The 25,969-nt window shown below is 37.5% G+C and overlaps 5 protein-coding genes across 13 annotated transcripts; all 5 read right to left on the bottom strand.

The window, feature by feature from the left end:
- Positions 1–129: 129 nt before the first annotated feature.
- Positions 130–4,393, bottom strand: LOC121966440 (C-type lectin domain family 10 member A-like). Of its 4 annotated transcripts, none has more exons than XM_088083562.1 (6): positions 3,540–4,393; positions 3,363–3,464; positions 2,716–2,863; positions 2,455–2,597; positions 1,497–1,600; positions 130–426 (listed from the first exon to the last, which is right to left on the bottom strand). In XM_088083562.1, exons 2-6 carry the CDS (start codon positions 3,435–3,437, stop codon positions 264–266), a joined length of 633 nt encoding a protein of 210 aa, XP_087939688.1. In that variant the 5' UTR covers positions 3,438–3,464; positions 3,540–4,393; the 3' UTR covers positions 130–263. The 4 variants fall into 4 exon arrangements, with proteins under 4 accessions (XP_087939688.1, XP_087939687.1, XP_087939685.1 ...); XM_088083561.1 differs by having other exon boundaries at positions 2,716–2,814; XM_088083559.1 differs by having other exon boundaries at positions 2,716–2,814; positions 3,363–4,393.
- Positions 4,394–4,532: 139 nt separating this feature from the next.
- On the bottom strand, positions 4,533–9,565 carry LOC148188570 (CD209 antigen-like protein C). Of its 2 annotated transcripts, none has more exons than XM_088083565.1 (6): positions 8,725–9,565; positions 8,548–8,649; positions 7,481–7,627; positions 7,212–7,354; positions 5,408–5,508; positions 4,533–5,028 (listed from the first exon to the last, which is right to left on the bottom strand). In XM_088083565.1, exons 1-6 carry the CDS (start codon positions 8,795–8,797, stop codon positions 4,884–4,886), a joined length of 711 nt encoding a protein of 236 aa, XP_087939691.1. In that variant the 5' UTR covers positions 8,798–9,565; the 3' UTR covers positions 4,533–4,883. The 2 variants fall into 2 exon arrangements, with proteins under 2 accessions (XP_087939691.1, XP_087939692.1); XM_088083566.1 differs by lacking the exon at positions 4,533–5,028 and adding an exon at positions 5,036–5,319.
- Positions 9,566–9,710: 145 nt separating this feature from the next.
- LOC148188569 (CD209 antigen-like protein C) lies at positions 9,711–13,698 on the bottom strand. The gene is made up of 6 exons (XM_088083568.1): positions 13,564–13,698; positions 13,387–13,488; positions 12,637–12,783; positions 12,375–12,517; positions 10,596–10,696; positions 9,711–10,216 (listed from the first exon to the last, which is right to left on the bottom strand). The coding sequence occupies exons 1-6, from the start codon at positions 13,634–13,636 to the stop codon at positions 10,072–10,074; spliced, it is 711 nt and encodes a 236-aa protein (XP_087939694.1). The 5' UTR covers positions 13,637–13,698; the 3' UTR covers positions 9,711–10,071.
- Positions 13,699–14,459: 761 nt separating this feature from the next.
- Positions 14,460–20,727, bottom strand: LOC148188568 (CD209 antigen-like protein C). Of its 4 annotated transcripts, none has more exons than XM_088083555.1 (6): positions 19,805–20,727; positions 19,628–19,729; positions 18,566–18,712; positions 18,303–18,445; positions 16,515–16,615; positions 14,468–16,146 (listed from the first exon to the last, which is right to left on the bottom strand). In XM_088083555.1, the coding sequence occupies exons 1-6, from the start codon at positions 19,875–19,877 to the stop codon at positions 16,002–16,004; spliced, it is 711 nt and encodes a 236-aa protein (XP_087939681.1). In that variant the 5' UTR covers positions 19,878–20,727; the 3' UTR covers positions 14,468–16,001. The 4 variants fall into 4 exon arrangements, with proteins under 4 accessions (XP_087939679.1, XP_087939681.1, XP_087939682.1 ...); XM_088083556.1 differs by having other exon boundaries at positions 16,000–16,146; positions 18,566–18,664; XM_088083553.1 differs by having other exon boundaries at positions 14,460–16,146; positions 19,628–20,727.
- Positions 20,728–20,877: 150 nt separating this feature from the next.
- On the bottom strand, positions 20,878–25,939 carry LOC121965539 (CD209 antigen-like protein C). 2 transcript variants are annotated; one of them, XM_042515680.2, is made up of 6 exons: positions 25,373–25,897; positions 25,196–25,297; positions 24,145–24,291; positions 23,884–24,026; positions 22,853–22,956; positions 20,878–22,548 (listed from the first exon to the last, which is right to left on the bottom strand). In XM_042515680.2, exons 1-6 carry the CDS (start codon positions 25,443–25,445, stop codon positions 22,404–22,406), a joined length of 714 nt encoding a protein of 237 aa, XP_042371614.2. In that variant the 5' UTR covers positions 25,446–25,897; the 3' UTR covers positions 20,878–22,403. The 2 variants fall into 2 exon arrangements, with proteins under 2 accessions (XP_042371614.2, XP_087939690.1); XM_088083564.1 differs by having other exon boundaries at positions 22,531–22,658; positions 25,373–25,939.
- Positions 25,940–25,969: the final 30 nt, after the last annotated feature.

Genomic DNA, 25,969 nt, shown 5'->3' with positions numbered 1-25,969 from the left:
CGTATCGTATCGTATCGTATCGTATCACATCACATTGTATTGCATTGCATTGTCTAAATCTTTTGAGTGCATAATATAAATAATGGTTTTATAATTTAAGTCTGTGAGGTGAGAGACAAAACAAAAGTGTTGTGCTTAAATTTTTATTCAGTGAACGTACCAGAGACATAAATCCAACTTAGGCACTCTCAGGGCCAAATACACCTATAAGGAGACACACACAATCGACGGAGATCCTAGCTTACATTGTAAAATTTTCAAATTTATGATCTCAAAATAGACACTGCTGTTTTCTCACAGATCCACTGAATTGAGGTTTCACATGACAGGTCATTCCACTCGTTGCTGGGAATAATATGCACACAGTCCTCGGCACCCCACAGCGGGTTTCCACCACCATTATCAGGCTGCTTCTTCTGCCACTTCCTAACAGGTTAATGAACAACAAGATCATGGTGCTGTAAAACTCTGATATAAACACGTTCCCCAGTAGCACATAAAGCTCTCTACTTAAAGTGTCCCCTCTCCAATATATTGATAAAAAATATGAATAACCATCACCTTACATACTCACCAAGGTTATCTTAATCATAGAAAGCAAAGTGCCATTATTATTATCATCATCATCATCATCATCATCATCATCATCATCATTATTATTATTATTATTATTATTATTATTATTATTATTATTATTATTACTACTACTGGTTCTAATGTACTGCAGTTCTGCATGTGGAAACCACATTCTGATTGGCTCATCCTTGAGTCCCCTTGGACGTTTGTGCCAAATTGAAAAAAAAATATCCTTGATCTTTTTTTGAGATAAAACAAACTCCATTGTATTCTATCCCTACAAAAATCCAATTAATGCTGAATGTTTGTATTAAGATAAACAGGCAGGATATTGGGGAGGATATAGTTCAGTCCAAAAAAGTCCAGGGGGTTCTACATTGATGAATTTTTATTCTTCAAATGTCATATCATAGAGCTAACTAAAAATATAAATATGTTGGTCAGTTCTTTATTTTAGTACACTTACTTAATACCTTCTCTGCACTCCTTACTTGATTCAAATCTTCATTCTCAGCCTCACATAAACGACTGTAACATCATATGGTGCAACACTTGGTCATTACAAAAAGTTACAATGAAAAACACAAAAACTTTATGTAATTTGGTCCATAGACAGCACTCCCTCTGGCTCTCTTTCCCATAGCTTTGGCCTCCTTAAGCTTACTGAAAATAATGTCTTACACAATGCATGTATGATAAATCAGGTTGTTTATAAATTGAATTTACAAAAAAAAAAAAAACGCAGGTTAAAATGCACCAGCTTTATTGTCGTGTGAGGAGGACCGCAAACATGGAAAGAACTAGATGAAAATATCAAAATATCTCATTCCATTTCTATCTCCAAAAAGGAATATAAAGTAATATAAAATCATGGTTGCATATGTTAAGCCTGCGTTCATTTAGACAAAGTGAGACCTTACCTAAAAGTCAGTGGCGTCCCATCAATCCATTTCCAAGTCCCCTCCTCTTCTCTGTCTGTCAAACCAATCCAAGCAACTGTCTCGGTGAACTCATGAAGAAACGTCTGTTCAACATAAAGAAGCCCACATTATACTAAAGTTTTAACCACAATGTACTGTATGTGCAGTTATTAATCTCAACACAGAACTCAGCTGTAACCTTATCACCACAACCAAATATTACCTTGAAGAAAATACCGTAAAATATCATGTTAAATGTTTTGTACGGGGGTGACATTTTGTGAAGACTGTGCTGCGTTATTATGCCTTAAGATTTTCAAGCAATGGTACTGGGATAAACTAATCACGATACACAACATAGATTCATATAACACGGCAGCCCAGGCTGGATTACAGACCCCCATGTCAGTTTGCGTACCCTGATAATTAAAACTTTCTTGTTGATCAACTGTACACACTTTGGTAAAAGAGAAAGCTAAAAGAGCAGACAAACATCAAACATGGCATACCCAGGGCTTAATTTGTGTCGGATCCTGCCGGAACAGGACCCAGCACCTTTCATGTTTGGACCAGAACCTATTTAATTAACTAGATAACCGAGCCCAAGATGGTGCGTCTTTGATTCAAAGGAATTGCTCGTCTAGTGCATATGCGACAAGAAGTTTTTAGCTTCCTGGGTTACTTTTGGGGTTTGTGGTCAATTCAAAATGCACACTGATGTTTATCCTCACTGCTTTTTGGGGCCACAGGAGACATTTCTGTAGCTGCAACACTGCAAGTGGCCACCGGGAAAAATTAGAAGCAAGACTGAGCAACGTTGCTCATTTATGGTACTTCCACAGATTTGTGTGTTGATTTTTAAACATTTTCCACAGTGAGACAGATCATGTACAATGGTATGAATTTCAATATGAACCTGAGAACACACTAACGTGACATGAACACACACACTCTGTACCTGCTCTGCAGAGCTGTCGATCACCACCAGATCTGCTCCTCTGTCTCTGCAGTCCTTTCTGCCTTCATCCCATGAGCCAAACACATCAGAGAGGAAATAACAGGCAGAACTGAACTTCCTCCATCCTGCAGGACATGTTTCCTCTGTAAAATTAAAAAAAATGACATTACAGATCAACAGGACTCATGTCAGTTTCAGGACCCTATAATAATGCTCATTTGGTTGGTGTAACCTTGTTGAAGGGTTTGAGAGTTGTCCAACCTGCAGTCATTTCATTGATTCTGGCTTTCAGTCTGTCTCTGTCTTCAGTCAGGGAAGAGATCTTGTTTTCACTGGCCTGGAGACGCTCAGTCAGGTTGTCTTTGATTGTGGAGAGATCAGCAGCTGATTCACATTCTGAGACATGGCCCTCAATAATCAACAGACATTTTTCTAAGACACAAAATATCAAAATAATGAACTTTAACCCTTTATAAAAAATTGGTTTAAATTATAAAAACATAGATAGAAGGCAAATCAGGGAGAAATTACCCGAAAATTAGCAAGAAATTAGTAATATGTGCAAGGAAATTGCCTAAAAATAAGCATGAAAAAAGAAGGAAATTACCTTAAACAGTGCTTTAAAATTATCATGATTCAATAAGATAACTTTGAACATGTAATATGATAATTATACTTTTTTCCCTGGCTGTTTTTCTTTTTCCCTACGTATTTTTTACTAGCTTTTGAAAAATAACTTTCTAAATGTACTAATTTCTTGCAATTTGTGGAATTTTTTCACATATTTTGGAAAGAAAACAAACATATTTGCTCAGGGTTCAAACATTTAAATACTTGTTACAGGCATTTTAAAGGTGACGTGGATGCAGGTTTTAAAGGGTTAACTTATTAATTTGATTGTGACTCACAGTGGACGCTGAGGCCGATGAGTCCGACCAGCAGCAGAACGCAGACCAGCCCCAGACAGAAAACACCAGCTCCATGAAATCTCCTCTCTGAGCTCCTGGGACCTGAACTCAGAGCAGACCAGTGAACACAGTCAATATTACAACAGCAATAATAACAATGATAATAAATATTCTTACCTGTCTGATTTCTTAAGGGTCCTCTTGAGTCAACAGGTTTGTCATATTCAACACTGTTATGGATTTCCGCCATTGATGCCAACGATTTTCTGACGGGTCAGCTGTGCAGCACAGGCTGGGTTACATGTTAGTGACTAAACAGAGTCCAGTTGGTTTCAGTAGTTTCTCTTATCTTTTCAGGAAATATTAAAATTAATGTGTCTCAAATCCCACAGACAGAAAAAAAATTATTAAACTGATATCTTAATTTCCGGCCATGTTGATAAACATGTTCTCTCCCTCTCTCTATCTGTTTCATCTTCAGACTTTCCACTTTGAATTTTGATGCAAACTGCAAGCTTCCAGCTACAGATACTACTTATATGTCAAACTGTTTAGCTTTTTATCTAAAATGTTTCTGCTACAAAACCATTTTTTTATCCACTTCTTAGAATGACCGTGACAAGAATACACAGCAATTTTTTTCAGCCCTTATCACCAGTTCATTGCAACTTCCAGCTTTGACAGTATTACAATTTAGCTTTCAGCTTTTCTAGCAACAACTTCAGTATGGTGATTGTTTGCCTGTGCTATAGCTGCTTACAGCTTTTTCCAAGAAACAACGTCACTCACAACACTGCACTTAGATGTTGCAAGTGCCACAGAAAAAAAACAACATTTTTTAATGCTTTAAATCAGAAGAATATTTTAACTAAATTCATCATAACCATTTGTCTGTCTTTGAATTTTCAGAACCTTGGGCACATGAACAGAAATGATTTGAGTGAACTGAATGTTTATTTTTACAAAGAAAATTCACTCAACTTTTTTCCCCAAACTAAATATTGTAGTGTTACTGACAGAAGACCATTAAAGTTTGTTACCTTTTCAGTGCGAGGGTCAGAGGACAGAGAGCGAGGTGATACTGAGCGTGTCGTCACAAACAGAAAAGATGTCGTGTTTAGTTAGGGTTTAAGATTGAGATAAATTGAGACTAAATACTCAAACATAATATCTGTCTTTGTCTTTTATTCCAAAGGATTATTTATTGCTTGCAAAAAAGAGCCTTTATGTTCTCTTAGAGGAAGATGAACATGAGACTGAAGAGAAATCGGTTACATTGCAGCTTCTGGTTGAATATCATACTTTGTTACAAACAGGTGTGTGTTTATCGACAAGAACACACACAGACACACACACACAGACACACACACACACACACACACACACACACACACACACACACACACAGACACACACACACACACATTGGCTAGAACAGCAGTGACTCATCTCATCATGACGATGAGCCGAGCTTACATTGCAGAAGCATTTTCAGATTATGATCTCAAACAGACAACAATGTTATGCTGTTTTCTCACAGATCCACTGAAATCGGTATTGACATGACCGGTCATTCCAATCGGTGTTAGATCTGATATGTGCACAGTCCTCTTCACCGTACTGAGGATCTCCACCACCATTATCAGGCTGGGCCTTCCCCCACCTCCTAACAGGTTAATGAACAAGAAGATCATGATACTGTAAATCTCTGACATAAACTCTTTCTCTAGTAGTACATCATGCTCTTTACTCAAAATACCCTCCCTCATCATTAGTATTATCAATATTATCATTAGCAGTAGTAGTAATTATTATTACTGCTTTAAGTATTACAATGCACAGCAGTTCTGGTTTCTGCAAGGCTCGCTTTGTGCTGCCTGATTTTGGGTTGCTTCAGCTGCTCGGGAAACTCCGTTTAAGCCATCAGCACAGCAGTTATGTAAGGGAGAACTTTCTGCTGGAAATTCAAATGAAATAAATTATACTGTAAAATAAAATTATGGGTGCATATGGTAAATATTTATTTAACCAACGTCAGGCCTTACCAAAGAGTCAGCGGGGTGCCATCTATCCATTTCCAGGTCCCCTCCTTTTCTCTGTCAGTCAAACCAATCCAAGCATTTTTGCTGAACTCATCAAGAAACATCTATTCAATATAAAGAAGCCAATATGATACTTCGTTTTAACCTCAATGTACTGTATGTGCAGTTTACAGTTATTAATCTCAACACAAAACTCAGCTGTAACCTAATCATCATAATTAAATATTAAGTGGAGGAAAATACAGTCAAATATTATGTGTATTGTTTGTCAGAACTGCGCCTTTTTGTCAGAACCATGCTGGGTTATTGTGCCTGCTAACAAGGTCAAGCAATGGTGCCGGGAAAAAGTATTTACTATAAACAACTAAGATTCATAAATGCAGTTATGAATGTTATTTGTTAAAACTTTCTCGTTTTTGGACTGATTGCATACACTTTGGTAAAAGGCTAAAAAAGCAGGTAATTCAATCCAGGAGGTGAGCTGGATTTTCATTGTTTGAATTGGTCAAACAGTAGAATTACATCTGCATCTTACGAAAGTCCTGTGGCCCAAACAGACTTTTCTCATGGACTTACATGGCGCCACAAACCTTGCGAAATGACTTGTTCTAATACCTGAATTTGATCCATCCAGTCTAATTAAATTTAGAAAGTCTAGAAAAGTCAAACGATTAAATCAATTTAGTCCCGTTAAAGTACAGCAAACTGGAATAACTCCACCCTGAGTAATGAAATGGGTGTGCCCCAGGGATCCATTTTGGGACCTTCCCTGTTCAGTTTCTACATAAATGACTTAATATCAGTCTGCACGGGGTGTAAAATCTAGATGTTTGCAGATGATACCGTAATTTATTTTCATGCAAAAACAAAATTAAAAGCAGCACGTGTCCTGCTGCAATTGTTTGTGAATTAGATCACTTACAGTTCTCAAAACATTTTGCCAAAGCACTACAGTTGATAATTAGCCAGATGGCTAACACTGACACATTTACAGAGATGCTGATTACTGTCTATCATCCTTATAAATAAAATTAATGAAATGAAATAAAAGTAAACTGGAGGTAGTTCACACCAGGGCTGTCTAATGTAGAATAATAACTAGATAATGCAGCCTCAGACGGTGTCTCCTCAGTTCAAAGCTTGCCCGGTGCAAACACGACAAAAAGTTACCAGCTTCCAGGGTTACTTTTGGGTCTTGTTGCCTATTCAAAATGCTCATTGATGTCTCCTGCGAACCACCCACTCCAACACATCCCCACCCCATCACCACAAATTCCCACTTGGCTCGAAAAATGTAAATAGTATCAAAGAATTTTGAAATATTTTTTCTTGGAGCAAGGGTGGTTTTACAACAATAAAGCCTCTGTGAATCAAAACTTTATAACAGAAAGATACAAAATTGACCTTGTTTACAGTTTGAGATGTCCTTTCATCAGTTTTCCAAATGACTCTTTTTTATTGGTCATCCATGGAGAAAATGCTTTTTGTGCCCTTTGTGCCATTTTTGCTGCAACATCGCAAGTGGCCACTGAGGAAAACTGGATGCCAGACTGAGCGACATTGCTGAGGGCCTGATTCAGAAATGCCCATATTATGATGAGACATCGTCAGAGCAACGGAGAGTTGTTTACTTTTGGGACTTCCCTGATTTGTCTGTTGCTTTTTGTCTGTTTTCCGCAGTGAGATGCAAAGACACACACACACACACACACACACACACACACACACACACACACACACACACACACACACACACACACACACACACACACACACACACACACACACACACACACACACACTGTACCTGCTCTGCAGAGCTGTCAATCACCACCAGATCTGCTCCTCTGTCTCTGCAGTCCTTTCTGCCTTTATCCCAGGAGCCACTCGCATCAGAGAGGAGATAACAGGCAGAACTGAACTTCCTCCATCCTGCAGGACATGTTTTCTCTGTCAAATTAAAAAAAAATAAAAAAAGACATTACAGATTAACAGGACTCATGTCACTTTCAGGACCCTATAATAATGCTCATTTGGTTGGTGTAAACTTGGTGAAGGGTTTGAGAGTTGTCCAACCTGCAGTCATTTCATTGATTCTGGCTTTCAGTCTGTCTCTGTCTTCAGTCAGGGAAGAGATCTTGTTTTCACTGGCCTGGAGACGCTCAGTCAGGTTGTCTTTGATCATGGAGAGATCTGCAACTGTTCCACTTTGAGAGACACGGTCTGAAATCATCAACAGACATTTCTCTAAGACACAAATTATCTTCTGCATTCACACAAATGTCCACTGTATTTCAAATAACTTCACACTTCCTTCATATTTTCCCCATGATTGTGAAAGATAACCCGAATACTCTTAACCAACCTGTGAGAAATGAAAGAGCGTAGAGAAACTGTAGCAGATCTTACCACCATGTGGTGCTAAAGAACACCCACTAAATGTGCCTTTTTTCTGTATATTATTTACAGGCCGCAAAACGTATGTGACATGTAAATCAAATGTCTGTCATACAACGCCTACTTCCTGTTGTGAGTAGGCGGCGCAAATACTGTGACTCAATATTGACATGTAGATGTCTTCAGGGCAGGATTTATCAAGCATGAGAAAGTTGACAATGTACTAGAAATTGTACACTTGAATAAAATGTATAGTTTTATGGCAAAACACAAAAAAAGGCCACCGTGGAACAGCAGAGCTCTCAGTGCTTTTGATTATGCGCTCTGGATGTTTCTTTTGTTTCAAATCAAATCAAACAAAAAGAAATCAGAAATCTAAAAACAACAAACAAAGAAACAAAACACATCAAGTGAAAAGAGTGACGCACATCTATAGAGGGAACATTTTCATCTCCCAGAGTATGATGATGCTGATAGTTCAGCCGGACTTTAACCCTTTATAAAACCTGAGCAGATTGACTTGATTTCTTTTAAAAACATGGGAAAAAGGCAACAAAAATAATTATCAAAAATAAATTTCTAAATGTACTCATTTCTTGCAATTTGTGGAATTTTTTCCCATATTTTGGAAAGAAAACAAACATATTTGCTCAGGGTTCAAACATTTAAATACTTGGCATCTATTAGCAGCACAAGAAAGGTGACGGGATGCAGGTTTTAAAGGGTTAACTTTGATTGTGACTCACAGTGGACGCTGAGGCCGATGAGTCCGACCAGCAGCAGAACAGAGAGCAGCCCCAGACAGAGAACAACAGCTCCATGAAATCTCCTCTCTGAGCTCCTGGGACCTGAACTCAGAGCAGACCAGTGAACACAGTCAATATTACAACAGCAATAATAACAATGATAATAAATATTCTTACCTGTCTGATTTCTTGAGGGTCCTCTTGAGTCAACAGGTTTGTCATATTCAACACTGTTACGGACTTCCGCCATTGATGCCAACGATTTTCTGACGGGTCAGCTGTGCAGCACAGGCTGGGTTACATGTTAGTGACTAAACTGAGTCTAGTTGGTTTCAGTAGTTTCTCTTATCTTTTCAGGAAATATTAAAATTAATGTGTCTCAAATCCCACAGACAGAAAAAAAATTATTAAACTGATATCTTAATTTCCGGCCATGTTGATAAACATGTTCTCTCCCTCTCTCTATCTGTTTCATCTTCAGACTTTCCACTTTGAATTTTGATGCAAACTGCAAGCTTCCAGCTACAGATACTACTTATATGTCAAACTATTTAGCTTTTTATCTAAAATGTTTCTGCTACAAAACCATTTTTTTATCCACTTCTTAGAATGACCGTGACAAGAATACACAGCAATTTTTTTTCAGCCCTTATCACCAGTTCATTGCAACTTCCAGCTTTGACAGTATTACAATTTAGCTTTCAGCTTTTCTAGCAACAACTTCAGTATGGTGATTGTTTGCCTGTGCTATAGCTGCTTACAGCTTTTTCCAAGAAACAACGTCACTCACAACACTGCACTTAGATGTTGCAAGTGCCACAGAAAACAAACAACATTTTTTATGCTTTAAATCAGAAGAATATTAATTCATCATAACCATTTGTCTGTCTTTGAATTTTCAGAACCTTGGGCACATGAACAGAAATGATTTGAGTGAACTGAATGTTTATTTTTACAAAGAAAATTCACTCAACTTTTTTCCCCAAACTAAATATTGCAGTGTTACTGACAGAAGACCATTAAAGTTTGTTACCTTTTCAGTGCGAGGGTCAGAGGACAGAGAGCGAGGTGATACTGAGCGTGTCGTCACAAACAGAAAAGATGTCGTGTTTAGTTAGGGTTTAAGATTGAGATAAATTGAGACTAAATACTCAAACACAATATCTGTCTTTGTCTTTTATTCCAAAGGATTATTTATTGCTTGCAAAAAAGAGCCTTTATGTTCTCCTGGAGGAAGATGAACATGAGACTGAAGAGAAATCGCATTGCAGCTTCTGGGTGAATATCATACTTTGTTACAAACAGGTGTGTGTTTATCGACAAGAAAACACACACAGACACACACACACACACACACACACACACACACACACACACACACACACACACACACACACACACACACACACACACACACACACACACACATTGGCTAGAACAGCAGTGACTCATCTCATCATGACGATGAGCCGAGCTTACATTGCAGAAGTATTTTCAGATTATGATCTCAAACAGACAACAATGTTATGCTGTTTTCTCACAGATCCACTGAAATCGGTATTGACATGACCGGTCATTCCAGTCTTTGTTAGGTCTGATATGTACACAGTCCTCTTCACCGTACTGATGACCTCCACCACCGTTATCAGGCTGGGCCTCCTCCCACCTCCTAACAGGTTAATGAACAAGAAGATCATGATACTGTAAATCTGTGACATAAACTCTTTCTCTAGTAGTACATCATGCTCTTTACTCAAAATACCCTCCCTTATCATTAGTATTATCAATATTATCATTAGCAGTAGTAGTAATTATTATTACTGCTTTAAGTATTACAATGCACAGCAGTTCTGGTTTCTGCAAGGCTCGCTTTGTGCTGCCTGATTTTGGGTTGCTTCAGCTGCTCCGGAAACTCTGTTTAAGCCATCAGCACAGCAGTTATGTAAGGGAGAACTTTCTGCTGGAAATTCAAATTAAATAAATTATACTGTAATATAAAATTATGGGTGCATATGGTAAATATTTATTTAACCAACGTCAGGCCTTACCAAAGAGTCAGCGGGGTGCCATCTATCCATTTCCAGGTCCCCTCCTTTTCTCTGTCAGTCAAACCAATCCAAGCATATGTGCTGAACTCATCAAGAAACATCTATTCAATATAAAGACGCCAATATGATACTTCGTTTTAACCTCAGTGTACTGTATGTGCAGTTTATAGTTATTAATCTCAGCACAAAACTCAGCTGTAACCTAATCATCATAATTAAATATTAAGTGGAGGAAAATACAGTCAAATATTATGTGTATTGTTTGTCAGAACTGCGCCTTTTTGTAAGAACCATGCTAGGTTATTGTGCCTGCTAACAAGGTCAAGCAATGGTGCCGGGAAAAAGTATTTACTATAAACAACTAAGATTCATAAATGCAGTTATGAATGTTATTTGTTAAAACTTTCTCGTTTTTGGACTGATTGCATACACTTTGGTAAAAGGCTAAAAAAGCAGGTAATTCAATCCAGGAGGTGAGCTGGATTTTCATTGTTTGAATTGGTCAAACAGTGGAATTACATCTGCATCTTACGAAAGTCCTTTGGCCCAAACAGACTTTTCTCATGGACTTACATAGCGCCACAAACCTTGCGAAATGACTTGTTCTAATACCTGAATTTGATCCATCCAGTCTAATTAAATTTAGAAAGTCTAGAAAAGTCAAACGATTAAATCAATTTAGTCCCGTTAAAGTACAGCAAACTGGAATAACTCCACCCTGAGTAATGAAATGGGTGTGCCCCAGGGATCCATTTTGGGACCTTCCCTGTTCAGTTTCTACATAAATGACTTAGTATCAGTCTGCACGGGGTGTAAAATCCAGATGTTTGCAGATGATACTGTAATTTATTTTCATGCAAAAACTAAATTAAAAGCAGCACGTGTCCTGCTGCAATTGTTTGTGAATTAGATCACTTACAGTTCTCAAAACATTTTGCCAAAGCACTACAGTTGATAATTAGCCAGATGGCTAACACTGACACATTTACAGAGATGCTGATTACTGTCTATCATCCTTATAAATAAAATTAATGAAATGAAATAAAAGTAAACTGGAGGTAGTTCACACCAAGGCTGTCTAATGTAGAATAATAACTAGATAATGCAGCCTCAGACGGTGTCTCCTCAGTTCAAAGCTTGCCCGGTGCAAACACGACAAAAAGTTACCAGCTTCCAGGGTTACTTTTGGGTCTTGTTGCCTATTCAAAATGCTCATTGATGTCTCCTGCGAACCACCCACTCCAACACATCCCCACCCCATCACCACAAATTCCCACTTGGCTCGAAAAATGTAAATAGTATCAAAGAATTTTGAAATATTTTTTCTTGGAGCAAGGGTGGTTTTACAACAATAAAGCCTCTGTGAATCAAAACTTTATAACAGAAAGATACAAAATTGACCTTGTTTACAGTTCGAGATGTCCTTTTATCAGTTTTCCAAATGACTCTTTTTTATTGGTCATCCATGGAGAAAATGCTTTTTGTGCCATTTTTGCTGCAACATCGCAAGTGGCCACTGAGGAAAACTGGATGCCAGACTGAGCGACATTGCTGAGGGCCTGATTCAGAAATGCCCATATTATGATGAGACATCGTCAGAGCAACGGAGAGTTGTTTACTTTTGGGACTTCCCTGATTTGTCTGTTGCTTTTTGTTTGTTTTCCACAGTGAGATGCAAAGACATTAACACGCGCACACACACACACACACACACACACACACACACACACACACACACACACACACACACACACACACACACACACACACACTCTGTACCTGCTCTGCAGAGCTGTCGATCACCACCAGATCTGCTCCTTTATCTCTGCAGTCCTTTCTCCCTTCATCCCAGGAGCCAAACACATCAGAGAGGAAATAACAGGCAGAACTGAACTTCCTCCATCCTGCAGGACATGTTTTCTCTTTAAAATAAAAAAAAAATGACATTACAGATCAACAGGACTCATGTCAGTTTCAGGACCCTATAAAAATGCTCATTTGGTTGGTGTAACCTTGTTGAAGGGTTTGAGAGTTGTCCAACCTGCAGTCATTTCATTGATTCTGGCTTTCAGTCTGTCTCTGTCTTCAGTCAGGGAAGAGATCTTGTTTTCACTGGCCTGGAGACGCTCAGTCAGGTTGTCTTTGATCATGGAGAGATCTGCAACTGTTCCACTTTGAGAGACACGGCCTGAAATCATCAACAGACATTTCTCTAAGACACAAATTATCTTCTGCATTCACACAAATGTCCACTGTATTTCAAATAACTTCACACTTCCTTCATATTTTCCCCATGATTGTGAAAGATAACCCGAATACTCTTAACCAACCTGTGAGAAATGAAAGAGCGTAGAGAAACTGTAGCAGATCTTACCACCATGTGGTGCTAAAGAACACCCACTAAATGTGCCTTTTTTCTGTATATTATTTACACACAACGTATGTGACATGTAAATCAAATGTCTGTCATAGAATCACAGCTATAGAGGGAACATTATGTATGAGTATGATGATGCTGATAGTTCAGCCTGACTTTAACCCTTTATTAAACCTGAGCAGATTGGCTTGATTTCTTTTAAAAACATGGGAAAAAGGCAACAAAAATAATTATCAAAAATTATTTTCTAAATGTACTCATTTCTTGCAATATGTGGATTCTTTTCACATATTTTGAGAAGAAAACAAACATATTTGCTCAGAGCTCAAACATTTAAATACTTGGCATCTATAAGCAGCACAAGAAAGGTGACGGGATGCAGGTTTTAAAGGGTTAACTTTGATTGTGACTCACAGTGGACACTGAGGCCGATGAGTCCGACCAGCAGCAGAACAGAGAGCAGCCCCAGACAGAGAACACCAGCTCCATGAAATCTCCTCTCTGAGCTCCTGGGACCTGAACTCAGAGCAGACCAGTGAACACAGTCAATATTACAACAGCAATAATAACAATGATAATAAATATTCTTACCTGTCTGATTACTTAAGGGTCCTCTTGAGTCAACAGGTTTGTCATATTCAACACTGTTATGGATTTCTGCCATTGATGCCAACGATTTTCTGACGGGTCAGCTGTGCAGCACAGGCTGGGTTACATGTTAGTGACTAAACAGAGTCTAGTTGGTTTTAGTACTTCCTCTTATCTTTTGAGGAAGTATAACAATTCATGCAGGATCCTACAGACAGACTAAAAGATAATCAAACTGAGATCTTAATTTCAGACCATGTTGATAAACATGTTCTCTCCCTCTCTCTAACTGTTTCATCTTCAAACTTTTCCACTTTGAATTTTGATGCCAACTGCAAGCTTCCAGCTACAGATACTACTCAAATGTCAAACTGTTCAACGTTTTTTAAGAATATTTCTGCTATGATTATGCTTTTTACTACCAGCTTTGAAAGTATTACATTTAGCTGTCACTTTTTCTAGCAAGTAATGCGGTGCCCATTTAAAACATGCCTGTTCGAAACGGCTGATATTTTGCCTGTGCTTCAGCTGCTTACAGCTTTTTCCAAGACCTGCTAATACAAACAGCTTCACCACAACACTTAACTTAAATGGTGCAAGTGCCACAGAAAAATCAGAAAAAATATTTCAACTAACTTCATCAACAACCATTTGTCTGTCTTTGAATTTCATTGGGCACATGAAAAAAAATTCTAAGAGCGAATGAAAATGCTCCAACATTCATTTTTTCCCCCCAATCTAAATATTGTATTAAGTCAAACTGGAAACCATTACCATATGGAAAGTGATTTTAGGATATTATTCTTTAGTTGATTTGAAAAAGTTTTTACTTATGATATGGATTTAGTTGCAAAGACTAACAGTACAGATGATCTGAAAAGTACAGCCATGAATGTAATTGATTTTGTGTTTATTAGGGGAGCAGAGGAGAAAGAAATAATTTAAACTGTCAAATCATTTACGAGTAAAAAATCTGACTACAACGGAAATGATATTGAGTGTGTGGTATAACCACCTACAGATATCTGTAATGTGTTGGAACAAGCTGATGTGTTCACAGGCAAACTGAAAACAGCTTGAGTTGTAACTTTATTTAAAGCTGGAGAGAGACATATTATTTCAAATTACAGACAATTTCCTTACCTCCACAGTCCTCTCAAATACTTCTAAAGAAGATTCAACTAACACTGGATTAAAAAAATATATATTATTTTTGGTAAGCTTTTACAAACAAACCCCCCCCCCCAAAAAAAAACCCCCTCAAAACTAGAAATTGAAATTATATCAAGTTAAAAGTTTAAAAGCCAAATGCAATATTATACAAAATAAAGAATGCTCTGAAAAGTACTTCATTATACACCCTGTACTGTTCCTTTGTACTCCCATTTATAATTTACAGTGTGCAAGTGTGGGGATTAGTAACAACATTTATTTTAAAAAACTTATGATTTGTTGTGGAGTGTCAAATATCCACGCTCATACCGCTCTGCACACAAAAGGCACTTTTTAAAATCAGGCAATTAAAAATATTATAAATGAATATGATTTTCTACTTTAATTAAGTTCATTTCTAACCAACATCAGTCTAAATCAATTCAATCAATCAATCATCAATTATTCATTAATATTCTGAATTTTTACCCTTTAAATGCCAGGTTTTTGTCATGATGCCACTATGTTTTTAGATTGAAAAAACAAAACAAAACATTCATTACTTTTTTAAATACTTCATGCATATCATTATTATTAAAATTATTTTTATCATTGTTATTATTATTATTATTGTAGTTGTTGTTGTTTTTATTATTTTTATATTTTTTGATAGCATGTATTTTGCATCAACATTGACTGTGACAGTGCAACTAGTAGAATGAATTTTTTTCATATGCAAAAACACATCCAAAATTATGAAAAAATTAAGAATGAAAGCTGCATAAAATGAGCCAAACAGTCCCCAAGGGTTAATTAAAGGCTGCGTGGAGTACTTTACTCTTTTAACACAAAAATGCCCACATATTTTAAAGATGTTTTGAAACATGCATTCAAGTAATCCTTGAAAACTATTTTGTAATTTCACATTTTTTCTTCAGCTGTCATCTGGTCTGACTATAGTTCCTTATTTTTTGTCATTTGTTTGCATAATCCCAATTACATGTAATCTGTTACTACGAAACCAGTAAATAATCACAACCCAAATACCAGAAGAAATGTTGTTATTTTATGTTCCTAAGTTACACTTGCACATTACTATTCAGTGAGTATTTAGAATTTTTAAGTTTAAACAATGCTGTGGTTAACATGTGGTTAGGTTTAGCCACACACAAAAAAAAATCTTGGCCAACGGTTAGAAAAATTACATGTTTTGCCTTTAAATACTCTGTTCTGGTGGCCGTCCTAGCAGTGAATACAGCCACGTTATGATCTCAAAACATACACTCATGTTAAGCTGTTTTTTCACAGATCCACTGCACTGAGATTTCACAGGACAGGTCATTCCAATAGGTGTCAGGTCTGATATGTACACAGTCCTCTTCACCCCACTGTGGATCTCCACCACCATTATCAGGCTGGGTCTCCCCCCACCTCCTAACAGGTTAATGAACAAGAAGATCATGATACTGTAAATCTGTGACATAAACTCTTTCTGCAGTAGTACATCATGCTCTTTACTCAAAATACCCTCCCTTATCATTAGTATTATTAATATTCTCAGTGGTAGTAATTATTATTACTGCTTTAAGTATTACAATGCGCAGCAGTTCTGGTTTCTGCAAGGCTCGCTTTGTGCTGCCTGATTTTGGGTTGCTTCAGCTGCTCGGGAAACTCTGTTTAAGCCATCAGCAGATATGAAAGAGAGAACTTCCTGCTGGAAATTCAAATGAAATAAATTATACTGTAATATAAAATTATGGGTGCATATGGTAAATATTTATTTAACCAACGTCAGGCCTTACCAAAGAGTCAGCGGGGTGCCATCTATCCATTTCCAGGTCCCCTCCTCTTCTCTGTCAGACAAACCAATCCAAGCATTTTTGCTGAACTCATCAAGAAACATCTATTCAATATAAAGAAGCCAATATGATACTTCGTTTTAACCTCAATGTACTGTATGTGCAGTTTATAGTTATTAATCTCAACACAAAACTCAGCTGTAACCTAATCATCATAATTAAATATTAAGTGGAGGAAAATACAGTAAAGTATTATGTGTATTGTTTGTCAGAACCGCGCCTTTTTGTAAGAACTGTGCTGGGTTATTGTGCCTGCTAACAAGGTCAAGCAATGGTGCCGGGAAAAAGTATTTACTATAAACAACTAAGATTCATAAATGCAGTTATGAATCTTATTTGTTAAAACTTTCTTGTTTTTGGACTGATTGCATACACTTTGGTAAAAGGCTAAAAAAGCAGGTAATTCAATCCAGGAGGTGAGCTGGATTTCCATTGTTTGAATTGGTCAAACAGTGGAATTACATCTGCATCTTACGAAAGTCCTGTGGCCCAAACAGACTTTTCTCATGGACTTACATGGCGCCACAAACCTTGTGAAATGACTTGTTCTAATACCTGAATTTGATCCATCCAGTCTAATTAAATTTAGAAAGTTTAGAAAAGTCAAACGATTAAATCAATTTAGTCCCGTTAAAGTACAGCAAACTGGAATAACTCCACCCTGAGTAATGAAATGGGTGTACCCCAGGGATCCATTTTGGGACCTTCCCTGTTCAGTTTCTACATAAATGACTTAGTATCAGTCTGCACGGGGTGTAAAATCTAGATGTTTGCAGATGATACTGTAATTTATTTTCATGCAAAAACAAAATTAAAAGCAGCTGGTGTCCTGCTGCAATTGTTTGTGAATTAGATCACTTACAGTTCTCAAAACATTTTGCCAAAGCACTACAGTTGATAATTAGCCAGATGGCTAACACTGACACATTTACAGAGATGCTGATTACTGTCTATCATCCTTATAAATAAAATTAATGAAATGAAATAAAAGTAAACTGGAGGTAGTTCACACCAAGGCTGTCTAATGTAGAATAATAACTAGATAATGCAGCCTCAGACGGTGTCTCCTCAGTTCAAAGCTTGCCCGGTGCAAACACGACAAAAAGTTACCAGCTTCCAGGGTTACTTTTGGGTCTTGTTGCCTATTCAAAATGCTCATTGATGTCTCCTGCGAACCACCCACTCCAACACATCCCCACCCCATCACCACAAATTCCCACTTGGCTCGAAAAATGTAAATAGTATCAAAGAATTTTGAAATATTTTTTCTTGGAGCAAGGGTGGTTTTACAACAATAAAGCCTCTGTGAATCAAAACTTTATAATAGAAATATACAAAACTGACCTTGTTTACAGTTTGAGATGTCCTTTCATCAGTTTTCCAAATGACTCTTTTTTATTGGTCATCCATGGAGAAAATGCTTTTTGTGCCCTTTGTGCCATTTTTGCTGCAACATCGCAAGTGGCCACTGAGGAAAACTGGATGCCAGACTGAGCGACATTGCTGAGGGCCTGATTCAGAAATGCCCATATTATGATGAGACATCGTCAGAGTAACGGAGAGTTGTTTACTTTTGGGACTTCCCTGATTTGTCTGTTGCTTTTTGTCTGTTTTCCGCAGTGAGATGCAAAGACATTAACACACACACACACACACACACACACACACACACACACACACACACACACACACACACACACACACACACACACACACACACACACTCTGTACCTGCTCTGCAGAGCTGTCGATCACCACCAGATCTGCTCCTCTGTCTCTGCAGTCCTTTCTGCCTTCATCCCAGGAGCCACTCGCATCAGAGAGGAAATAACAGGCAGAACTGAACTTCTTCCATCCTGCAGGACAAGTTTTCTCTGTCAAATAAAAAAAAAAATGACATTACAGATCAATAGGACTCATGTCACTTTCAGGACCCTATAAAAATGCTCATTTGGTTGGTGTAAACTTGGTGAAGGGTTTGAGAGTTGTCCAACCTGCAGTCATTTCATTGATTCTGGCTTTCAGTCTGTCTCTGTCTTCAGTCAGGGAAGAGATCTTGTTTTCACTGGCCTGGAGACGCTCAGTCAGGTTGTCTTTGATCATGGAGAGATCTGCAACTGTTCCACGTTGAGAGACACGGCCTGAAATCATCAACAGACATTTCTCTAAGACACAAATTATCTTCTGCATTCACACAAATGTCCACTGTATTTCAAATGACTTCACACTTCCTTCATATTTTCCCCATGATTGTGAAAGATAACCCGAATACTCTTAACCAACCTGTGAGAAATGAAAGAGCGTAGAGAAACTGTAGCAGATCTTACCACCATGTGGTGCTAAAGAACACCCACTAAATGTGCCTTTTTTCTGTATATTATTTACACACAATGTATGTGACATGTAAATCAAATGTCTGTCATACAACGCCTACTTCCTGTTGTGAGTAAGTGGGGCAAATACTGTGACTCAATATTGACATGTAGACGTCTTCAGGGCAGGATTTATCAAGCATGAGAAAGTTGACAATGTACTAGAAATTGTACACTTGAATAAAATGTATAGTTTTATGGCAAAACACAAAAAAAGGCCACCGTGGAACAGCAGAGCTCTCAGTGCTTTTGATTATGTGCTCTGGATGTTTCTTTTGTTTCAAATCAAATCAAACAAAAAGAAATCAGAAATCTAAAAACAACAAACAAACAAAACACATCAAAGAGAGTGATGCACATCTATAGAGGGAACATTTTCATCTCCCAGAGTATGATGATGCTGATAGTTCAGCCGGACTTTAACCCTTTATAAAACCTGAGCAGATTGGCTTGATTTCTTTTAAAAACATGGGAAAAAGGCAACAAAAATAATTATCAAAAATAATTTTCTAAATGTACTCATTTCTTGCAATATGTGGATTCTTTTCACATATTTTGGGAAGAAAACAAACATATTTGCTCAGAGCTCAAACATTTAAATACTTGGCATCTATAAGCAGCACAAGAAAGGTGACGTGGATGCAGGTTTTAAAGGGTTAACTTATTAATTTGATTGTGACTCACAGTGGACGCTGAGGCCGATGAGTCCGACCAGCAGCAGAACAGAGAGCAGCCCCAGACAGAAAACACCAGCTCCATGAAATCTCCTCTCTGAGCTCCTGGGACCTGAACTCAGAGCAGACCAGTGAACACAGTCAATATTACAACAGCAATAATAACAATGATAATAAATATTCTTACCTGTCTGATTTCTTAAGGGTCCTCTTGAGTCAACAGGTTTGTCATATTCAGCATTGGCATAGATTTCCTCCATTGATGCCAACGATTTTCTGACGGGTCAGCTGTGCAGCACAGGCTGGGTTACATGTTAGTGACTAAACTGAGTCTAGTTGGTTTTAGTACTTTCTCTTATCTTTTGAGGAAGTATAACAATTCATGCAGGATCCTACAGACAGACTAAAAGATAATCAAACTGAGATCTTAATTTCAGACCATGTTGATAAACATGTTCTCTCCCTCTCTCTATCTGTTTCATCTTCAAACTTTTCCACTTTGAATTTTTGATGCCAACTGCAAGCTTCCAGCTACAGATACTACTCAAATGTCAAACTGTTCAACGTTTTTTAAGAATATTTCTGCTATGATTATGCTTTTTACTACCAGCTTTGAAAGTATTACATTTAGCTGTCACTTTTTCTAGCAAGTAATGTGGTGCCCATTTAAAACATGCCTGTTTGAAACGGCTGATATTTTGCCTGTGCTACAGCTGCTTACAGCTTTTTCCAAGACCTGCTAATACAAACAGCTTCACCACAACACTTAACTTAAATGGTGCAAGTGCCACAGAAAAATCAGAAAAAATATTTCAACTAACTTCATCAACAACCATTTGTCTGTCTTTGAATTTCATTGGGCACGTGAAAAAAAATCTAAGAGTGAATGAAAATGCTCCAACATTCATGTTTTTCCCCCCAATCTAAATAATGTTTTAAGTCAAACTGGAAACCATTACCATACGGAAAGTGATTTTAGGATATTATGGACATTTTTGTCAGTGTCGGTCCTGGATTGGCTGAGAAAATTGCAAAGACTAACAGAACAGATGATGTGAAAAGTACAGCCATGAATGTAATTGATTTTGTGTTTATTAGGGGAGCAGAGGAGAAAGAAATAATTTAAACTGTCAAATCATTTACGAGTAAAAAATCTACTGACTACAACGGAAATGATATTGAGTGTGTGGTATAACCACCTACAGATATCTGTAATCTGTTGGAACAATCTGATGTGTTCACAGGCAAACTGAAAACAGCTTGAGTTGTAACTTTATTTAAAGCTGGAGAGAGACATATTATTTCAAATTACAGACAATTTCCTTACCTCCACAGTCCTCTCAAATACTTCTACAGAAGATTCAACTAACACTGGATTAAAAAAATATATATATTATTTTTGGTAAGCTTTTACAAACACCCCCAAAATTACAAAATCAAGAATGCTCTGAAAAGTACTTCATTATACGCCCTGTACTGTTCCTTTGTACTTCCATTTATAATTTACAGTGTGCAAGTGTGGGGATTAGTAACAACATTTATTTAAAAAAACTTATGATTTGTTGTGCAGTGTCAAATATCCACGCTCATACCGCTCTGCACACAAAAGGCACTTTTTAAAATCAGGCAATTAAAAATATTATAAATGAATATGATTTTCTACTTTAATTAAGTTCATTTCTAACCAACATCAGTCTAAATCATAATTATCAATTATTCATTAATATTCTGAATTTTTACCCTTTAAATGCCAGGTTTTTGTCATGATGCCACTATGTTTTTAGATTGAAAAAACAAAACAAAACATTAATTACTTTTTTAAATACTTCATGCATATCATTATTATTAAAATTATTTTTATCATTGTTATTATTATTATTATTATTGTAGTTGTTGTTTTTATTATTTTTATATTTTTGATAGCATGTATTTTGCATCAACATTGACTGTGACAGTGCAACTAGTATAAATAGAATGTATTTTTTTCATATGCAAAATATGGTAAAGACAAAACACATCATCAGGTGGATAATAGTAAAAAATTACAAATTCCAAGGCAAAAGCCCAAAATGACACCCAGAAATAATAATAATGCATGGTTGTATGCTTTGATGGCTTTGGGATTTTTTTGTACCTAACAGTGTGAACGTAACAGTTTAGTTTACACTGTGTATTTCAGACTTTTTGTATGATCTGAGCTTGAAATTCGAAGATTAAACAAAAATCCACTTTGCCATATGCAAAAATTATGAAAAAATTAAGAATGAAAGCTGCATAAAATGAGCCAAACAGTCCCCAAGGGTTCATTAAAGGCTGCGTGGAGGACTTTACTCTTTTAACACAAAAATGCCCACAAATTTTAAAGATGTTTTGAAACATTTGTTCAAATAATCCTTGAAAACTATTTTGTATTTATATTTCACATTTTTTCTTCAGCTGTCATCTGGTCTGACTATAGTTCCTTATTTTTTGTCATTTGTTTGCATAATCCCAATTACATGTGATCTGTTACTACGAAACCAGTAAATAATCACAACCCAAATACCAGAAGAAATGTTGTTATTTTATGTTCCTAAGTTACACTTGCACATTACTATTCAGTGAGTATTTAGAATTTTTAAGTTTAAACAACGCTGTGGTTAACATGTGGTTAGGTTTAGACACACACAATAAAAAATCTTGGCCAACAGTTAGAAAAATTACATGTTTTGCCTTTAAATACTCTGTTCTGGTGGCCGTCCTAGCAGTGAATAAGCCATGTTATGATCTCAAAACATACACTCATGTTAAGCTGTTTTTTCACAGATCCACTGCATTGAGGTTTCACAGGACAGGTCATTCCAATAGGTGTCAGGTCTGATATGTGCACAGTCCTCTTCACCGTACTGTGGATCTCCACCACCATTATCAGGCTGGGTCTCCCCCCACCTCCTAACAGGTTAATGAACAAGAAGATCATGAAACAATGAATCTCTGAAAAAAAGCACAGCTCCTCAGTGGCTCACAGTGCTCTTTACGCTGATAACTGAGGCATTGAGTGTCTGCAGAAAAAGTTGTCAGTGGACAGATTAAGAAATCTAACAGTTAACCATTTAAGAGCATTTCAAAACCAACATCTTTGATAACTGACTGACATTTCTGGGAGCCAGCAAATTCCTGATAAAAGAAAATTTGTATTGTAAATTTCAGAAAAGTAAAACATGAATGTCTTCATTCAACCAAAGTGAGGACTTACGTAAAAGTCAGTGGAGTCCCATCTATCCACTTCCAGGTCCCCTCCACATCTCTGTCAGACAAACCAATCCAAGCATTTGTCCTGGTGAGCCCAACGACAAAAGTCTGTCCAATGAGGAAGAAACATGCATTTTATTTTAATTTCTTCAACAATGCGCAGTTTATTAATCTATATGTACAACTTAGCTGTAACCTAACCATCATTATTAAACATCACCTTGTAGAAAAAAAGAGCTATTGTGCGCCAATCTTTGGAGTCATTTTATCCCCAGGAAGTCAAACTTTTTTGGTTTATCATGCCACTGAGCAACTTTAATGCTGTATCCAGTTCTCTTTATACATCAATGCTCGATGCATGAATCTGGCGACTGCTTTGTGTATTCCAACATGTTGTGATGCTGCCATTACTGCGGTGCTGCTGCCTACAGCAGACACTGCTGACTGATACAGAATGATAACTAGATACTTGATCCCGAGACCCCTCTTCAGTTCAATCAAACTGCTCACTTGGCACATACACCAAAAAGGTTTCGAACTTCTGGGTTTATGTTTGCAGTTTGCGGCCGACTGAAAATGCACAGGAGTGTTTCTCCTCCTCGCTCTGCCTGCTAGTTTCCACGCAACTCGTAACCTCCATGGATCAAATACCATGACAGGGAGAGTCATAACCCACCTTGTTTGCAGTTTGAGGTGTCCTGTTAACAGTTTATAGACATCTCTTTGATAATTATAGACAATAGAGGAAATGCTTTATGGGACACAGGATATATTTCCGTTGCAATATTGCAAGTGGCCACTGGGAAAAATTGGAGGCAAGACTGAGCGACGTTGTTGGGGGGCTGATCAAACGTGCACATATTGCAAGGAGACACCATCGGGAGTGATGGAGAGTTGTTTACTTGTGCTACTTCCCCAGATTTGTCTGTTGTCTTTTGTCTGTTTTCCAAGTGAGGTAGAGCACTAAGAGAGGCATAAATCTGCAAACACACTAACAAGCGCATAGACGCACACACACACACACACACTCTGTACCTGCTCTGCAGGGCTGTCGATCACCACCAGATCTGCTCCTCTGTCTCTGCAGTCCTTTCTGCCTTCATCCCAGGAGCCACTCGCAGCAGAGAGGAGATAACAGGCAGAACTGAACATCATCCATCCTGCAGGACATGTTTTCTCTGTGTGATACAAACAAGAGACATTACAGATTAACAGGACTCATGTCAAGTTCAGGAGCATTTAATAATGCTCATTTGGTTGGTGTAACCTTGTTGACGGGGTTGAGAGTTGTCCAACCTGCAGTCAATTCAGCGATTCTGGCTTTCAGTCTGTCTCTGTCTTCAGTCAGGGAAGAGATCTTGTTTTCACTGGCCTGGAGACGCTCAGTCAGGTTGGTTTTAATCGCGGAGACATCCGCCGCTGATCCACACGCTGAGACATGATCTGAAATAATGGAGACATTTTTTTTAAAAACATAAAACATCTATTTCACAAGACTACATATTTCCTTATTTTGCCCCATGATTGTGAAAGATAACCATACTGCACTAAACCAAACCTAAAGAGCGCAGTGAAACTGTGGCAGACTTCAGGAAATGGAGCATATTTTTTACTGCACTTTTATAACATAAAACACAACTCAGTGTAATTTAACTTCTACATAAAATCAGTGATGATGAGTCAGTGACAGCATTTTAGGAGCAGAAATTTGGTGTCAGTTCTAATGGAGTCAATGGGACGCGCTTGGCAAATCACACCATGACCCCTGATATATTTGTTGGGCCAACTTTGACTGAAAAATCCTTCTTCCAGATTAAAAAACACAAATTAGCTGATGCCTTTAGCTTAAAAAATAGTATTCATTTGGATGAATAAGAAGTATCTCCAGCCTGACCAGTTTGGATTTTAGCTGCACAGAGAGGTTCGCAAACCAAGCCATGACGCCATATCTGATAAGGCTGCAGCTATTAGCAGTAAAAATACAGCACGTCACTGCTGCTTGTGTCTTGAATATGACAAAATAAAAGCTAACACATTCATAAATACAGAAATGATGATTGGCACAAAGTTAAATTTGAATATGGCACCAATTGTTTACTGATTTGGCTGTTTTGGTCTGATTTTCTTTCTGTGAATGAAACTGCTTTAAAGGAACAAAAAAAATCCAAATGTCAAAATCAATGCAAACCAGCAAATCTAATAAACACATCAGACAAAAAAAGGACAGAAAGTGAAAAGACTGTGACACACATATCCTGAGAAAACATTTACATCTTTTACATAGAATAATGCTCACAGACGCATGAATTCAGCCTGACTTAAAGTCATGAATCTGACTGTGACTCACAGTGGACGCTGAGGCCGATGAGTCCAGCCAGCAGCAGAACGCAGAGCAACCCCAGACAGAGAACAACAGCTCCGTGAAATCTCCTCTCTGAGCTCCTGGGACCTGAACACAGAGCAGACCAGTGAACACAGTCAATATTACAACAGCAATAATAACAATGATAATAAATACTTTTACCTGTCTCATTTCCAAAGTGTCCTCTTGAGTCAAAAGGTTTGTCATATTCAACATTGGCATAGATTTCTGCCATCGATGCCAACGATTTTCTGTAGGGTCAGCTCTGCGGCACAGGCTGGGCTATTTGTTAGTGACTAAACTGAGTCTAGTTGGTTTCAGTAGTTTCTCTTATCTTTTGAGGAAGTATAAAAATATACACAACTTGCATATCATACCACAAACCAGAGAAAAAAAAATCAAACTGACTTATTTTTTGTCCATGTTAATGTACATGTTCTCTCCCACTCTCCATCTGTTCTGCCCTTAAGACATTATCAATTTCATCTTTAAGTAACATGTTTGCACAATTTGTAGTTTAAAAGGAGAGCTAAGAATTATGTTACATGTCATTTCATGAACCACTTTTTAAAAATATTGCACTTTTCTCGTAATTTCTTATAATGACAGTATTAAGACTACGCAGCCCTTTTCAACCATTCATTGCAACATCCAGCTTTGATCGTAGACAGCAGACTTTCAGCTTTCCTAGCAAATAGTGCCGTTTAAAACATGCCTGTTTGAAACAGGGCGATTGTTTGCCTGTGCTATAGCCTCTTA

Source organism: Plectropomus leopardus, chromosome 10 (assembly GCF_026936395.1).
Source record: "Plectropomus leopardus strain MGB_pleo_1.0 chromosome 10, ASM2693639v1, whole genome shotgun sequence".
Lineage (NCBI taxonomy): Eukaryota > Metazoa > Chordata > Actinopteri > Perciformes > Serranidae > Plectropomus > Plectropomus leopardus.
Note: the sequence above shows the minus strand (reverse complement) of the source record. Positions and strands in the feature narration are given on the sequence as shown.

Bases quoted from the DNA above. Each gene is read 5' to 3' on its own strand.
- LOC121966440 (XM_088083559.1), bottom strand. From the start codon at position 3,612: ATGGCGGAAATCCATAACAGTGTTGAATATGACAAACCTGTTGACTCA. The intron at 2,598-2,715 runs GTTGGACAACTC...TTAATTTTACAG, and splicing joins AATCAATGAAATGACTGCAG to AGGAAACATGTCCTGCAGGA. The intron at 427-1,496 runs GTAAGGTCTCAC...TTAACCTGTTAG, and splicing joins GGGACGCCACTGACTTTTAG to GAAGTGGCAGAAGAAGCAGC.
- LOC148188570 (XM_088083565.1), bottom strand. From the start codon at position 8,797: ATGGCGGAAGTCCGTAACAGTGTTGAATATGACAAACCTGTTGACTCA. The intron at 8,650-8,724 runs GTAAGAATATTT...CTCTGAGTTCAG, and splicing joins ACCCTCAAGAAATCAGACAG to GTCCCAGGAGCTCAGAGAGG. The intron at 5,029-5,407 runs GTAAGGCCTGAC...TTAACCTGTTAG, and splicing joins GGCACCCCGCTGACTCTTTG to GAGGTGGGGGAAGGCCCAGC.
- LOC148188569 (XM_088083568.1), bottom strand. From the start codon at position 13,636: ATGGCAGAAATCCATAACAGTGTTGAATATGACAAACCTGTTGACTCA. The intron at 12,518-12,636 runs GTTGGACAACTC...TTTATTTTAAAG, and splicing joins AATCAATGAAATGACTGCAG to AGAAAACATGTCCTGCAGGA. The intron at 10,697-12,374 runs GTACAGAGTGTG...TATATTGAATAG, and splicing joins TCGACAGCTCTGCAGAGCAG to ATGTTTCTTGATGAGTTCAG.
- LOC148188568 (XM_088083553.1), bottom strand. From the start codon at position 19,877: ATGGAGGAAATCTATGCCAATGCTGAATATGACAAACCTGTTGACTCA. The intron at 18,713-19,627 runs GTGAGTCACAAT...TGATGATTTCAG, and splicing joins CATCGGCCTCAGCGTCCACT to GCCGTGTCTCTCAACGTGGA. The intron at 16,616-18,302 runs GTACAGAGTGTG...TATATTGAATAG, and splicing joins TCGACAGCTCTGCAGAGCAG to ATGTTTCTTGATGAGTTCAG.
- LOC121965539 (XM_042515680.2), bottom strand. From the start codon at position 25,445: ATGGCAGAAATCTATGCCAATGTTGAATATGACAAACCTTTTGACTCA. The intron at 25,298-25,372 runs GTAAAAGTATTT...CTCTGTGTTCAG, and splicing joins ACACTTTGGAAATGAGACAG to GTCCCAGGAGCTCAGAGAGG. The intron at 22,957-23,883 runs GTACAGAGTGTG...CTCATTGGACAG, and splicing joins TCGACAGCCCTGCAGAGCAG to ACTTTTGTCGTTGGGCTCAC.